The sequence below is a fragment of the Hypanus sabinus genome, chromosome 31 (assembly GCF_030144855.1).
Source record: "Hypanus sabinus isolate sHypSab1 chromosome 31, sHypSab1.hap1, whole genome shotgun sequence".
In the NCBI taxonomy this organism is placed as follows: domain Eukaryota; kingdom Metazoa; phylum Chordata; class Chondrichthyes; order Myliobatiformes; family Dasyatidae; genus Hypanus; species Hypanus sabinus.
This window is the reverse complement of record NC_082736.1, coordinates 21,644,021-21,658,166: the sequence shown is the minus strand read 5'-3', so window position 1 is coordinate 21,658,166 and position 14,146 is coordinate 21,644,021. Positions and strand designations below refer to the sequence as shown.

General features: G+C 44.2%; 1 protein-coding gene across 5 annotated transcripts in view; it reads right to left on the bottom strand.

Moving 5' to 3' along the window:
• Positions 1-14,146, bottom strand: part of syvn1 (synovial apoptosis inhibitor 1, synoviolin) — a 79,824-nt gene that overhangs the window by 30,729 nt on the left and 34,949 nt on the right. For all 5 annotated transcript variants that reach the window (XM_059955144.1, XM_059955142.1, XM_059955146.1 and 2 more), the window contains 3 exons: positions 12,846-12,998; positions 11,195-11,243; positions 157-260 (listed from right to left, as the gene is read on the bottom strand). In XM_059955144.1, the coding sequence (XP_059811127.1) occupies positions 157-260; positions 11,195-11,243; positions 12,846-12,998 (306 nt within the window). The remainder of the gene's footprint in view (positions 1-156; positions 261-11,194; positions 11,244-12,845; positions 12,999-14,146) is intronic.

Below are 14,146 nucleotides of genomic sequence, written 5' to 3'. Positions count from 1 at the left end.
CCGGGCTTGCGTATCCACAGTCGGCTGTGACCGATGGAGGCCCCAGACGGGTTACGCTCACACAACTCCTTTGAAGCCAGTTCCACAGGAGGTACCAGTTCCAACTCACACTTTGACAGTCATGGCAGTTTTTAAAAAAGCAGGACCCAGTCTCACCTCGAAGCCGAACACCAGCTGGACAGAGGCTCCTCGAGTGATGATGCTGTGACAGGCGTGGTTCACAAAGAGCAGGTCCAGCACGGTCAGCAAGCCCATGAGCGCTGCAGGAGACAGAAAGAGCACAGGTTTGAGTTATTGAAGGCCAACATGTGAACACGTTCCTGCCGGTGACTAGTGGTGTACCACAGAGGCTGGTTTCCTTCTACTTACTTACAGATGGAACAGTCCAGCAACTCTCCTATTTAACACTAGCCTTGTCACAGGACAACTTACAATGGCCAATTAACCATAAAGTCTTTGGTCTGTGGGGGGGGGGGGGGGGGGAAGATCCACAGTCACTGGAACGACGCAAAAACTCCTCAGAGGACAACGGAATTGAATTCTGAACTCCGATACCCCAAGCTGTAATGGCGTCACACTAACCGAGATGTTTGGGAACGCTTCTTCACGCGACAATTCAGCATTCAACACCACAGTTCCATCCGGGCTCGGCAAGAAGCTCAGAGACCTCGGCCTTGTGCAGCTGGATCCTGGATTTCCTGTCAGATTGTAAGAGTGGACTCCCTCACCTCCAACCCTCTGTCTCTCAATACAGGAGTCCCCTCCTTTACTCTCTGTATCGCCACCCACAGCTCCAGTGTGCTAATTGAATTTGTCAACAACACTACTGTGATTGGCCTTATCTCAAACAATAATGAGGGGACCTACAGGGAAGAAGTCATCTCTCTCCCACAGTGGATTCAAGAAAACCTCTCCCTCAATGTTGCAAAAACAAAGGAGCTGGTTGTGGATTACAGGAGGAATGGAGATGGGCTAACCCCTATTGACATCAATGGATCTGGGGTTGAGAGGATGAACAGCTTCAAGTTCCTCGGCATCCACATCACCGAGGATCTCACGAGGTCTGTACACACCGGCTGTGCGGTGAAAAAGGCACAACAGCGTCTCTTTCACCTCAGATGGTTGAGGAAGTTTGGTGTGGGGGCCCCCAAATCCTAAGAACTTTCTACAGGGTCACGATTGAGAGCATCCTGACTGGCTGCATCACTGCCCGGTACGGGAACTGTACCTCCCTCAATCGCAGGGGCATGATTGAGGGCATCCCAACGGGCTGCATCACTGCCCGGTACGGGAACTGTACCTCCCTCAATCGCAGGGGCATGATTGAGGGCATCCTGACTGACTGCATCACTGCCCGGTACGGGAACTGTACCTCCCTCAATCGCAGGGGCATGATTGAGGGCATCCCAACGGGCTGCATCACTGCCCGGTACGGGAACTGTACCTCCCTCAATCGCAGGACTCTGCAGAGTGGTGCGGACAGCCCAGCGCATCTGTAGATGTGAACTTCCCACTATTCAGGACACTTACAGAGACAGGTGTGTAATAAGGGCCCGAATGATCACTGGGGACCTGAGTCACCCCAATCTCAAACTGTTCCAGCTGCTCCCATCCGGGAAACGGTACCGCAGGATAAAAGCCAGGACCAACAGGCTCCGGGACAGCTTCCTCTACCAGGCCATCGGACTGATGAACTCACACTGATTTGAATATACTCTATATTACATCCACTGTTCTATTTATTATAAATGACTATGATTGCACATTTAGATGGAGGCATAAAATTTTTTACTCATGTACGTGAAGGATGTAAGAAATAAAAGTCAATTCAAATTCAGTGACTGAGATGACAAAGTTAACAGCTTTGTGGGCAAATTTGCTGACGAAAGGTGGAGGGGCAAGTTGCGTTACAGAAGTGGGGAGTCTGCAAAAGGACTTCAACTGATTGGGAGAACAGGCAAAGTTGTTGCAGAAGGAATATAGTGCAGGAAGTGTACAGTCATGCACTAAAGGCAGAGACTATTTTCTAAACGAGGAGGTAATTCAAAAATCCAAGTGACTTGTCAGATCTTGTCCTAAAGGTTAACCAGTGGTAAGGAAGGCAAACACAATGTTAGCATTTGTTTCGAGAGGATGAGAAGATAAAAGAATGTCATGCTGAGGCTTTATAAGGCATTGGTCAGACCACAGTGGGAGTATTGAGAGCAGCTTTGGGCCCCTTGTCTAAGAAGGGATGTGCTGGCATTGTAGAGGTTCATGAGAATAATCCCAAGGAAGGAAAGGAGGAGCGTTGGACGTTTCTGGGCCTGTACTCAATGAGTCTAGGAGGAGGGGGTTGGGGAGAGATCGTTCTTTCTTTTTCAATCTTTTTATTATCATTAATAATATGAACAAAATACAATTGATATATTAATAAAGGGATTACAAACACACAAATTCCCATTGCACATGAAAGAATACATAATGATTACAATATAAATGAGTTTTCCCAAAACATGAACCATACAGTATATGTATGAACAAGGTAAATCTAGGTATTTCATAATATATGATATAAAAAAAACATAGAAAAAAGAAAAAAAATTATGCAAAAATAAGTAAACTACTAATCTAATAGCTAATAAAGAATAAGCAAAAAAAGAAAAGAAAGTAAAACTAGAAAAGGAAAAAAAAGGGGCTGTCTATAATATCTCACAAGAATACATAATCATCAGTGTCATCAGCTCCGATCCTCTCAACATAAATAAGATTAAAGCTGGAAAATCAAATAAGCCTGGAACATGGTCATATTACATCATATGAAAATATTGAATAAATGGTCTCCATATCTTTTCAAATTTAATAGAAGTATCAAATACACCACTTCTAATTTTTTCTAAATTTAAACACAATAGTTTGAGAAAACCAATGAAATACAGTGGGAGGATTAATTTCCTTCCAATTCAGCAAAATAGAGCTTCTAGCCATCAGAGTTAGAAATGCAATCATTCGACAGGCGGAAGAAGATAAATGCAGTAAGTCCATCATTGGTAAACCAAAAATTGCGTTAATAGGATGGGGTTGTAAATCGATGTTCAATACCGCAGAGATAAGATCAAAAATATCTTTCCAATATTTTTTCAAAAACGGACATGACCAAAACATGAGTTAAAGACGCAGTTTCAAATTGACATCTATCACAAATCGGATTTATGTAAGAATAAAAATGAGCTAATTTATCCTTGGACGTATGGGCCCTATGTATGACCTTAAATTGTATTAAGGTATGTTTGGCACATATAGAAGATGTATTAACTAATTGAAGAATTCTATCCCAATTCTCAATAGGAATAATAAGATTAAGCTCTCTTTCCAAATCATTTTTTGTCTTATAAAGAGGCTCTGAACGCATCTTCATAATTATATTATAAAGTTTTGATATAAGCCCTTTTTGAAAAGGGTTTAATTCAAACAAACTCTCCAAAATATCTGAAGACACAAAATTTGGAAACGTAGGAAGTACAGTATTTAAAAAAATGCCTAATCTGTAAATATCTAAAAAAATGAAATCTAGGCAAATTATATTTATTAGATAATTGCTCAAAAGACATAAAACAATTGTCCAAAAATAAATCAGAAAATCTTAGTAATTCCTTAGTTTTCCAAGCCAAATAAGCTTGATCTATAATTGAAGGGTGGAAAAAGCAATTAGATACAATAGGAATATTTAAAACGAATTGAGTCAACCCGAAAAATTTCCAAAATTGAAACCATATACGCAAAGTATGTTTAACTATCGGGTTGTCAATTCGTTTCGGCAATTTAGAAAGAGCAAAAGGGAGAGATTACCCTAAAATAGAACCCAGAGCATAACCTGGTACCGATTTAATTTCCAAACTCACCCAATGAGGGCCAGAAGATCCATCCCAGTCTTTCAACCAACATATCAAATATCTAATATTAACTGCCCAATAATAAAATCTGAAATTAGGTAATGCTAACCCACCTTCCTTCTTTGTCTTCTGTAAATATATTTTACCTAACCTGGGATTTTTATTCTGCAATATATATGAGGAAATTTTTGAATCAACATTAGTAAAAAAAAAGATTTCGGAATAAAAGTTGGAAAATATATAAAAACTTAGGTAAAATAACCATCTTAATAGCATTAATCCTACCTATCAGAGATAAAGATAATGGTGACCACGTAGTAAACAAACCTTTAATCTGATCAATTAAGGGTAAAAAATTAAACCTAATTCTTTGATTTTTTGTGATTTTAATCCCTAAGTAAATAAAAGAGTCATTAACTAATTCAAAAGGTAAATTTCAATAAATTGGGACCTGTCTATTCAAAGGAAACAATTCACTCTTATTAAGATTTAACTTATACCCAGAAAACTCACTAAATTGAGCCAACAATGATAGAACTGCTGGAATAGATTTCTCAGGGTTAGAAATGAATAATAATAAATCATCTGCATACAAAGATAACTTATGAATATCTGTTCCACGATTAATACCCAAAATATCTTGTGATTCTCTGATGGCAATTGCCAAGGGTTCTAAAGCAATATTAAATAGTAATGGGCTAAGAGGACAGCCTTGTCTAGTGCCCCGAAATAAACGAAAAAAGGGAGATCTTTGATTATTCGTAAACACTGAGGCTGTGTGATAAATCAGTTTAATCCAGGAAATGAATGTCGGACTAAAATTAAACTTCCCCAACACATTAAATAAGTAAGGCCATTCAACTCTATCAAATGCTTTCTCCGCATCTAATGAAATAACACATTCTGAAGAGCTATGTGAAGGAGTGTAAACAATATTCAGTAATCTCCTAACATTGAAAAAAGAATAGCGATTTTTAATAAAACCGGTTTGATCTTCCGAAATAATTTGGGGTAATACCTTCTCCAACCTGGATGCCAGTAACTTGGAAAAGATCTTGGAATCTATATTCAATAAAGATATTGGTCTATAGGATGCACAGTCAGTAGGGTCTTTATCTTTCTTCAGTATTAAAGAAATAGAAGCTCTATAAAAAGATTGTGGCAAATTCCCCAATCTAATCGCTTCTTCAAAAACCCTGCATAACCAAGGAGAAAGAGTAGCGGAAAAACATTTAAAAAATTCTACTGTATACCCATCTGAACCTGGTGCTTTCCCGAATTCATTGAGGAAATAACCTCTTTGATTTCTGCGTCCGTAATAGGAGTATCTAATATTGAAAGATCATCGGATGATAATTTTGGAAAATTCAATTTCCCAAAAAAATCACACATGGCATTATGATCCTGAGGGAATTCAGATTGATACAGGGAGGTATAAAAGTCTTGAAATGACTTATTTATCTCATCATGGTTAACTGTCAAATCCCCATTCTGCTGACGAATCTTAGTGATTTGACGTTTAACCAAAGCACTCTTCAACTGACTAGCTAACAGTTTACCTGATTTATCACTATGTATATAAAAATCAGATCTGGTTTTCATTAATTGATTTTCAATCGGAGATGTAAGTAATAAACTATGTTCCGTTTGAAGTTCAACCCTTTGTTTGTAAAGCTCCTTACTAGGAGTGATCGAATATTTCTTGTCAATCTCTTTAATTTTATCAACCAATAAAAGTTTCCTTCTTAATGCGTTTTCTCAAACCAATGGAGTAAGAGATAATCTGTCCACGTATATACGCTTTAAAAGTGTCCCAAAGTGTTCCGCAAGAAATATCATCCGTGGAATTAGCTGAAAAGAAGAAATCGATCTGTCCCTTCATACGTTTAATAAAGTCTGGATCTTGCAGTAAGGTAGAGTCAAATCACCATTGTCTAACATTAGAAGCTGTATCTGTAAACTTAATAGAAAGTTTTAATGGAGAGATCTTATTGAACCCTATTGAATATTGAAAGGCCTGGTCAGCATACACGGAGAAGATGTTTTCTATAGTGGGGGAGTCTGGAGAAGGGGACACAAGACATCTATTTAGAACAAAAATGGAACAGACTTTCTTTAGCCAGAGGGTGGTGAATCCGTGGAAAACATTACAGACTGCTGTGGAGGCCAAGTCATTGGGGATACTTTAAGAAGTCAATAGGTTCTTGATTGGTCAGGGTGTCGATGGTTAGAGAAGTCAGGAGGATAGGATTGAGAGGGAGAGTGATGGAATGGTGTAGCAGACCCGATGGGCCAACTAATCAAATTCTGCTCCTGTGTCTTATGACAAATAAATTGCCCTCAACACCATCCCATTCGACAGATTCCCAAGGCAAGGACGGCACTGGGTTGTGATGTCTGTCAGCCCATAAGAGCATTAGGTAGTGGAGTAGTCAGAGCATAAACCCCAGCACTGACAAAGACACCTCTTCCCCCAGTCGCATTGGCCTGCTCAAGTCAGAATTAACAACAATTATCTCAGCCATTTCTTGACGATACCGTCAGACTTCCTGAAGCGAAGGTTCATAGCACAGTCAAGTGAAACACACAAAATGCTGGATGAACTCAGCAACTCAGGTAGCATCTACGCAGTGTAACCAAGTCCTGATGAAAAATCTCAGCCCAAAATGCCAGCTGGTCATTCCCTTGCATAGACGCTGCCTCATTTGCTGAGCTCCTACAACATTGTGTGTACACGTCTCAGTCTCTGTGTGTCTGTCTCTCTTGTTCTGGATTTCCAGCACCTGCAGAATCTTGTGATTAGACCACAAGACATTGGAGCAGAATTAGTCCATTTGGCCCATCGAGTCTCCTCCGCCATTCAATCATGGCTGATCCTTTTCTCCCCCTCCTCAGCCCCACTCCCTGGCCTTCTCCCTGTAACCTTTGATGCTGTGGCCAATAAAGAACCAATCAAGCTCTGCCCCCGTGTCCACAGCTGCCAGTGGTAACAAATCCCACAAATTCACCACCCTCTGGCGAAAGAAATTTCTCCACATCTGTTTTGAATGGGCGCCCCTCTATCCTGAGGCTGTGCCCTCTTGTCCTAGACCCCAACCATGGGAAACGTCCTTCCCACATCTACTCTGTCTAGGCCTTTCAGCATTCAAAATGTTTCAATGAGATCCCTCCTCATCCTTCTAAATTCCAGCAAGAACAGACCCAGGACTATCAAACGTTCCTCGTTTGATAACCCTTTTATTCCTGGAATCGTCCTTGTGAACGGCCTCTGGACCCTCTCCAATGCCGGTGCATCGTTTCTTAGATGAGGATCCCAAAGCTGTTCACAATCCTCAAGGTACAGCCTCACCAATGCCTCAAAGCCTCAGTCCCTGCCCTTGTACTCCAGACCTCTTGAAACGAATGCTAACATTGCATTTGCCTTCCTCACCACCAACTCAACCTACAAGTATAGTCAAAGATGCCTGGTTGGCCACTTGCACCCCCCCCCCCCTCCACCTCAAACCTTTTTTACCTTCTGGCAGAAGATGTAGGACCTTGAAAGCCCAGATGACAAGAACTCAAGGACAGCTTCTTCCCCACTGCTGTCAGGCTCCTGAACTGCCTCCCTTACATCTTTTTCCCCCAGTAGTCATGTCACATTCTCTGACCCTTCACTCTGTTATTGTTACTTCAGCATTCCTTTGCAATCTTTACACCATTTTACTTTGGCTTGTTATATTTATTACCATGAATATTCTCTCATGTACTTAATGAGCTTCATGCCAGCAAGGAACTCCATTGCATCCTGATATATATGACAATATAACCAATGTTTTTCCCCCAATTGAGATAGAGTGTGGAGTGTGGCCCTTCCAGCCACGCCACAAAGCAATTCAACACTAGCCTAATCACAGGACAATTTACGAAGACCAATTACCTACAGTCTTTGGGCTGTGGGAGGAAATTGGAGCACTCGGAGGAAACCTACACGGTCACAGGGCAGAACGTACAAACTCCTTACGGGTAGCGGCGGGAATTGAACCCGGGTCGCCTGTACTGTGAAGCGTCGTGCTAATCACTACGCTACCCAATCTAAACAACTGCACTATGCGTCAAATGTTACCTTGGAGCAGTACAGGCTACCTGATGAAATATATTTCAGTCAACAGTTAGATTTTTGTACAGCAGGGGGATTATGGGGGTGGGGGAGGGAAGAAGGCAGTTCAGTGGAGATGTGTCCACACACAGCCAGATTAACCGTGATCTTGCTGAATGGTGGTGAAGTAAGAAGATAAAGGTTCTACTTGTCACAAGCATATCAAAACAGTGAAAAATATTTCTGTCTACGACCAGCAGATATGCTGGGGGGGCAGCCCACAAGAGTCGCCACACTTCTGCCAATAGCATGCCCACAGCTCACTAACCCTAACCCGTACGTCTTTAGACTGTGGGAAGAAACACACCCGGAGACGGGGATAACGTAGAAACTCCTTAAAAAAAAACTACATCAGGAACTGAACCTCACTCTTTCAACTGGTGCTGTAAGACATTACACAAATCGCCACACTACCATGCTGACCCGCTGATGGTTTGATGGGCCAAATGGCCTACTCCAGCTCCAAATTCTGATGTTACGCTCCATAATAGTGTCTAAATGTCACACTTATACAGTTCTAGGGCTTTTAAATATTCCTCTTGCTGGTGTTCAAAAAAAGTAGAACGGCACAGTAGCGTAGTGGTCAGCACCACTGCTGTACAGTACAGATGACCCCGGTTCAATTCCCACCACTGCCTGTAAGGAGTTTGCACATTCTCCCCCCATGACTGAGTGGGTTTCCTCCGGGTGCTCCCACAGTCCAAAATCCCATTGTAAATTGTTCCATGATTAGGCTAGATCCCAGATTTAATCCTCAAAGGGAAAGGCCGATTCTGTGCTATATCTCTATAATAAACAAGGTGCTGAATCTCATCTTCCTGGCCTTTTAAATTTAAAAAAAATTATATTTGGGTAGAGTTCTCCTTTTTAATTAAGCATTATTGAACTGGAAGGGGCCCAGGTGAGGGAGAATGTGCTGAGTGGGAGTGGGTGACGCTGTCTGGGGCTTCACCGTTAAAATGCAGCCCCACCCCCACAGTGCCAGGTGTTTCCTGTTGAAGGGCCTTGGCCCGAAACTTCGACTCTTTATTCCTCTCCACGGAGGCCGCCTGGCCCACGGAGTTCCTCCGGCATTTAGTGTTACCGACCCTGGTGCAGCCACGTCACCGAAGCCAAGGCTGCAGGCGCCACGGCAGCGCGGCGCCCCGAAGTGCTCGGCCAGCGGCGACAGCTCTTTAGAGAGGACACGTCAGCTTGAAGAGGCACCATCCTGGGGATGGGGCTGCCCCCGCCGGAAAATTTTAGAATCACCCATGCAAACTTCAAACCACAATTGCTTAGGGCTGGGGGGGGGGGGGGGGGTGGTTTATAACCAAATTCTGCTCGGTGCCACAATTCAGTGCAAATTTTTCATCGAAGCACAGATAAGTGAAATGCTACCTTAAGATTCGTTTCCTTGTATACATTTAAAAGAAAAAAAACACTATAGAATTTAGGACTACACATAACCAAAGACTGGCAATCAACCAAAGACAAACTGTGCCCATGAAAATACAGAGAACGAGCTTTAAAGTAATTGGAGGAGAGTCTGTAAGCTGTTTAAGTAGCTCTTTGCTGAGGTGAGCGAGATTATCCATGCTGTCTCAGGAGCCTGATGGTCAAAGGGTGGTAACCACCCATCATTTGCCAGTCTCTCCCCTCACTCAGCTGGATCCACCAGTCGTTCGGCAGATTTCGTTCCAGCCCAGAGGAAGGATTTTGACCCAAAACGCCAATTGTCTATTTCCCTCCACGGATGCTGCCTGACCCAACATCCTGCTTATTGTCACCTTCTGAATGAGGAAAATATCCTGGAAAAGTTTCTGTCAGGTCTTCTCCCGCCTGTCTTTAAATTTAAACAATTTCCCTCAAAAGACAATTGCTCATATTTAAACTATCTCCCTCAAAAGGTAATTGGCAGGTCAGCCTTTTTTGAACTACTCTTGCCAAATTTATCATCTAAAACCATAAGCTGACACTTACAACTCAGTTGACATTTTTAAACACCAGCTCAAAACCGATTTATTTATTCTTGCTTTTAACTAACGTCATTTTGTCTTTTATTTTCACTTTTTTTAAAACTGCACTTCCATGTTTGTAATTTTACCCCATTGCAAAGCTCTTTGAACTACATTGTTAGTATAAAAAGTGATCTACAACCACAATTATTATTATTATTATTGGGAGCAGCATGGTAGCGTAGTGGTTAGCAAGACACTTTGGAGCACAGGTGACCTGGGTTCAATTCCCGCTGCTGCCTGGAAGGAGTTTGTACGTTCTCCCCGTGACCACGTGGGCTTCCTCCGGGTGACCGTAAGATATAGGAGCAGAATTAGGCCTTTTGGTGGTCCGGTCTCCTCCGTAGTCCAAAGATGTACTGGTTGGTAGGTTAAATGGTTATTGTAAATTGTTCTATGATTAGGCTAGGGTTAAGTCTGGGGAGACTGCTGGGCAGTGAGGCTTGATGGGCACCTCAATAAACAGATAATATTACTACCTATTACTATTAGTGTTAGGAGCTAACTGTTAGAAATGAATAAAGTCAAAAGGATTCCCAAAATGCCTTTCGAGGGTTCAAAATTCATTCAGAATTTCATTCAGAATCTGAATACATTCAGAAATTCTATCTGATCCCCAAACAAGGACAATGCAACAATCGATAGTCATCATTATGCGCCATGATGTATGATGTGGGTGATCATGGTCTTTCTGTGACCAATCGTTCTTGGCAAATTTTTCTACATAAGTGGTTTGCCATTGTGTCCTTCTAGGCAGTGTAAGACACCCCCGCCCCCCCCTAATTATCGGTACTCCGCAGAGATTGTCTGCCTGGCGTCAGTGGTCGCATAACCAGGACTTGTGATCTGCACCGGCTGCTCGTACGACTGTCCACCACCTGTTCCCAGGGCTTCGCGTGACCCTGATCAGAGGGGCCTACAGCTTGCCGAAGGGTGACCTGCAGGCTAGCAGAGGGAAGGAGTGCCTTATACCACCTTCAGTCGAGGCCAATCTGCACCGAACCACACATAAATGATATTATTCCAAGTGGCTCAGATGTGAAGAGTGGGGGAGAAGGGCTTTGGGGGAAGTGATTTAACTCTGAATGGATTAGACTGGCGTGGTCTGCACTCCCACCTGGCTCCTGAGTTAGCCCACTAACCACCTCCCCCCCCCCCCCCCCCCCCCCCCAGCACTCGGTACTCACAAGTGACCCGGAAGTGGAACAGCACCGAGATGTTCGGACTCCGCTCCATCTGTGCAGAAAGATAAACAAGCGGGTGAGGACAGTGGAACCCGTGGGTTAGAAACTGCACGGTTGCTACTGACAATACCAGCCCCGTAAAAGAATCCACAATGTCTTGGCTGGAACACTAATATTACCCCCAAAATACTCTGCAAGAGGCAAGGTTTTCAAACACATTAAAAACGCTAGGGCGGAGTTTGTCTCCCTACCAGTCTGCAGGTGACAATACAGACTCTGTTGTGTATTGCTCCTATATTGGCCAAAGGAATCCCCAGATACCAACTTCAGGGAGCATCCTGGTCATCTTCAATGAACGATGCCTTCAAAAAAGTGGCGTCCATTGTCAAGGACCCCCACCACCCAAGACATGCCCTCTTCTCATTGTTACCATCAGGGAGGAGGTACAGGAGCCTGAAGGCACACACTCAGTGATTCAGGAACAGCTTCTTCCCCTCCGCCATCTGATTTCCGAATGGACGATGAAACCAAGGACACTACCTCAATTTAGAAAGTGTATTATTTCTGTTCCGCACTATTCTAAATCTAATTTAATACACATATACTTAATGTAATTTACCTATTACTTACTTTTTCTTTCTATATTGTTTATGGCATTGAACTGCTGATGTTGAGTTAACAAAAGATAAAGGCTTAGACTGCTCTGAAGTGAGTATTTTAGATCATAGGGAGCCGACCGAGACCATTCGGTCCATTGAGCCTGCTCTGCCATTCCATTATGACCAACGTACTATCCCTCTCAATCTCCTTATTTCATCAATTTTAACTGGTGATCCCTCCTGAAGCAACGCCAACCCGAGAGCCCGTAATTTACCCACTTGGAAGCCATCACATCAGTGAAGCAGAGGGAAGGCGGACCCCGGGTGGACAGGACTTGGTGGTACTTTTGGATGGGCAAACTAGTCCACCTCTAGTCTCAGTCACCTTTAGCTTCTGCTAACTTACCGAGCTCTCAGTTGCCTGGACGTAGGCGAGAGAGAGCAGGATCAGCGTTGGAAAAGGAGATACTGGCACTATGATTAGTTCGGGTTACAACTGAAACTAGCCCTTCTTCTCAACAAGTCCACACCAGCAACAGCGTGCCCATTTAAGTGAAACGCCTTTTCTTCTTCCCGCTTTCCCCCCTGGAAATCTGCGTCAGGGAGCGGGAGGGATGCCTAAAGATTTTTGATTTTGATTTTTGGGAATGCCTTCTCCAGAAACACTTAAAGGGTTTCGGAGCGATACAGTCGGTACTTAATGCAGAGCCCAAAGTGAGCCTCACTGTATTGGGGTGGCACGGCAGTTAGCAAAACGCTTTGGACCGGGGTTCAATTCCCGCCACTGCCTGTAAGGAGTTTGTATGTTCTCTCCATGGCCGCGTGGAGTTCTTGTGGGTGTTCCGGTTTCCTCCCACAGTCCAAAGACCTACCAATTAGTAGGCTGATTGGTCATTGTAAATCATCCCACGATTAGGCGCCAGTTAAAAATCGGGGGATCGTCAAGGAAGTGCAGCTTGAAGGGCCTATTTCATGCCGTTTGTTTCTCAATCAGCGGAGAATCGGACACGGTAGGGACCCCCTCCTCCCCCAGCCCCCGCGGTAGAGACACTTACGAAGTCTACACGGTCCTCAGCCAGCCAATGGAAGCACTTGAGGAAGAGCAGCAGGGTGAAGATGGCCACAAAGCGCGGGCTGAAGTCGTCCCTGAAGACGGTGAAGGCCAGGCACGTCTCGGTCACCGCGTACCAGGAGCGCTCGATCAAATGCTGGAAACAGAGGGGGGAAGAAAAGAGCCCAGTTTTAAATTAATCACGCACTACGGTTCTGATGAAGCAAATCTAGCTGGCTGGAACTCGCTCCCTCACCTAAAAGCATCAGAAGAACAAATTCAGCTTTGGGGAGGGAAGGGCAACAAAACAAGTGATCCTGGAATCTGGTCAGTGTACGGGTGTTGAAGTTCGCAAAATGCTGGAGGAACTCAGCAGGCCTGCCAGCAGGAATGGACAGGAATAAACAGAAACAAGAGAAAATCTGCAGATGCTGGAAATCCAAACAATACACAAAACACTGGAGGAACTCAGCCGGCCTGCCAGCATCTGTGGAAAAGAGTACAGTCGACGTTTCCGGCTGAGACCCTTGGGCAGGACTGGACAGAAAAAAAAAGATGGGGAGTAGATTTAAAAGATGGAAGGGGGAGGGGAGAGGGAAACACAAGCTGATAAGAGAAACTGGGAGGGAGAGGATGTAAAGATCTGGGAAGCTGATTGGTGAAAGAGATACAGGGTTGGAGAAGGCTATGGAAGAAAGGAAAAGGGAGAGGGGGCACCAGAGCGAGGTGATGGGCAGGCAAGGAGATAGGTGAGAGAGAAAAGAGGATGGGTAATAGCGAAGGAGGGGAGGGGGGACATTACCGGAAGTTCAAGAAATTGATGTTCATGCCATCAGGTTGGAAGCTACCCAGATGGAATACAAGGTGTTGCTCCTCCAGTTGCCCCAGTGTCGCCTCATCACGCCAGTAGGGGGAATGGACTGACATATCGGAATGGGAAGTGGAATTAAAACAGGCGGCTACTGGGACAACCCGCGTTTTCTGGCGGACTGAATGCAGTTGCTCTACAAAACGGTCTCACCGATGTGCAGGAGGCCACACCGGGTGCACCGGACACAGTACACGACCCCAACAGACTCACAGGTGAAGTGTCGCCTCTCCTGGAAGGACTGTTTGGGGCCCTGAGTGGTGAGGGAGGAGGGGGAGTGGGAGGTGTGGCACTTGTTCCATTTCCAAGGATAAGTGCCAGGAGGGGTATCTGTGTGGAGGGACGAATTGACAAGGGAATCACGTAAGGAGCAATCCCTGAGATAAGCAGCAGGGAGGGAGGGAGGGAAAGACATGCTTGGTGGTGGGATCCCGTTG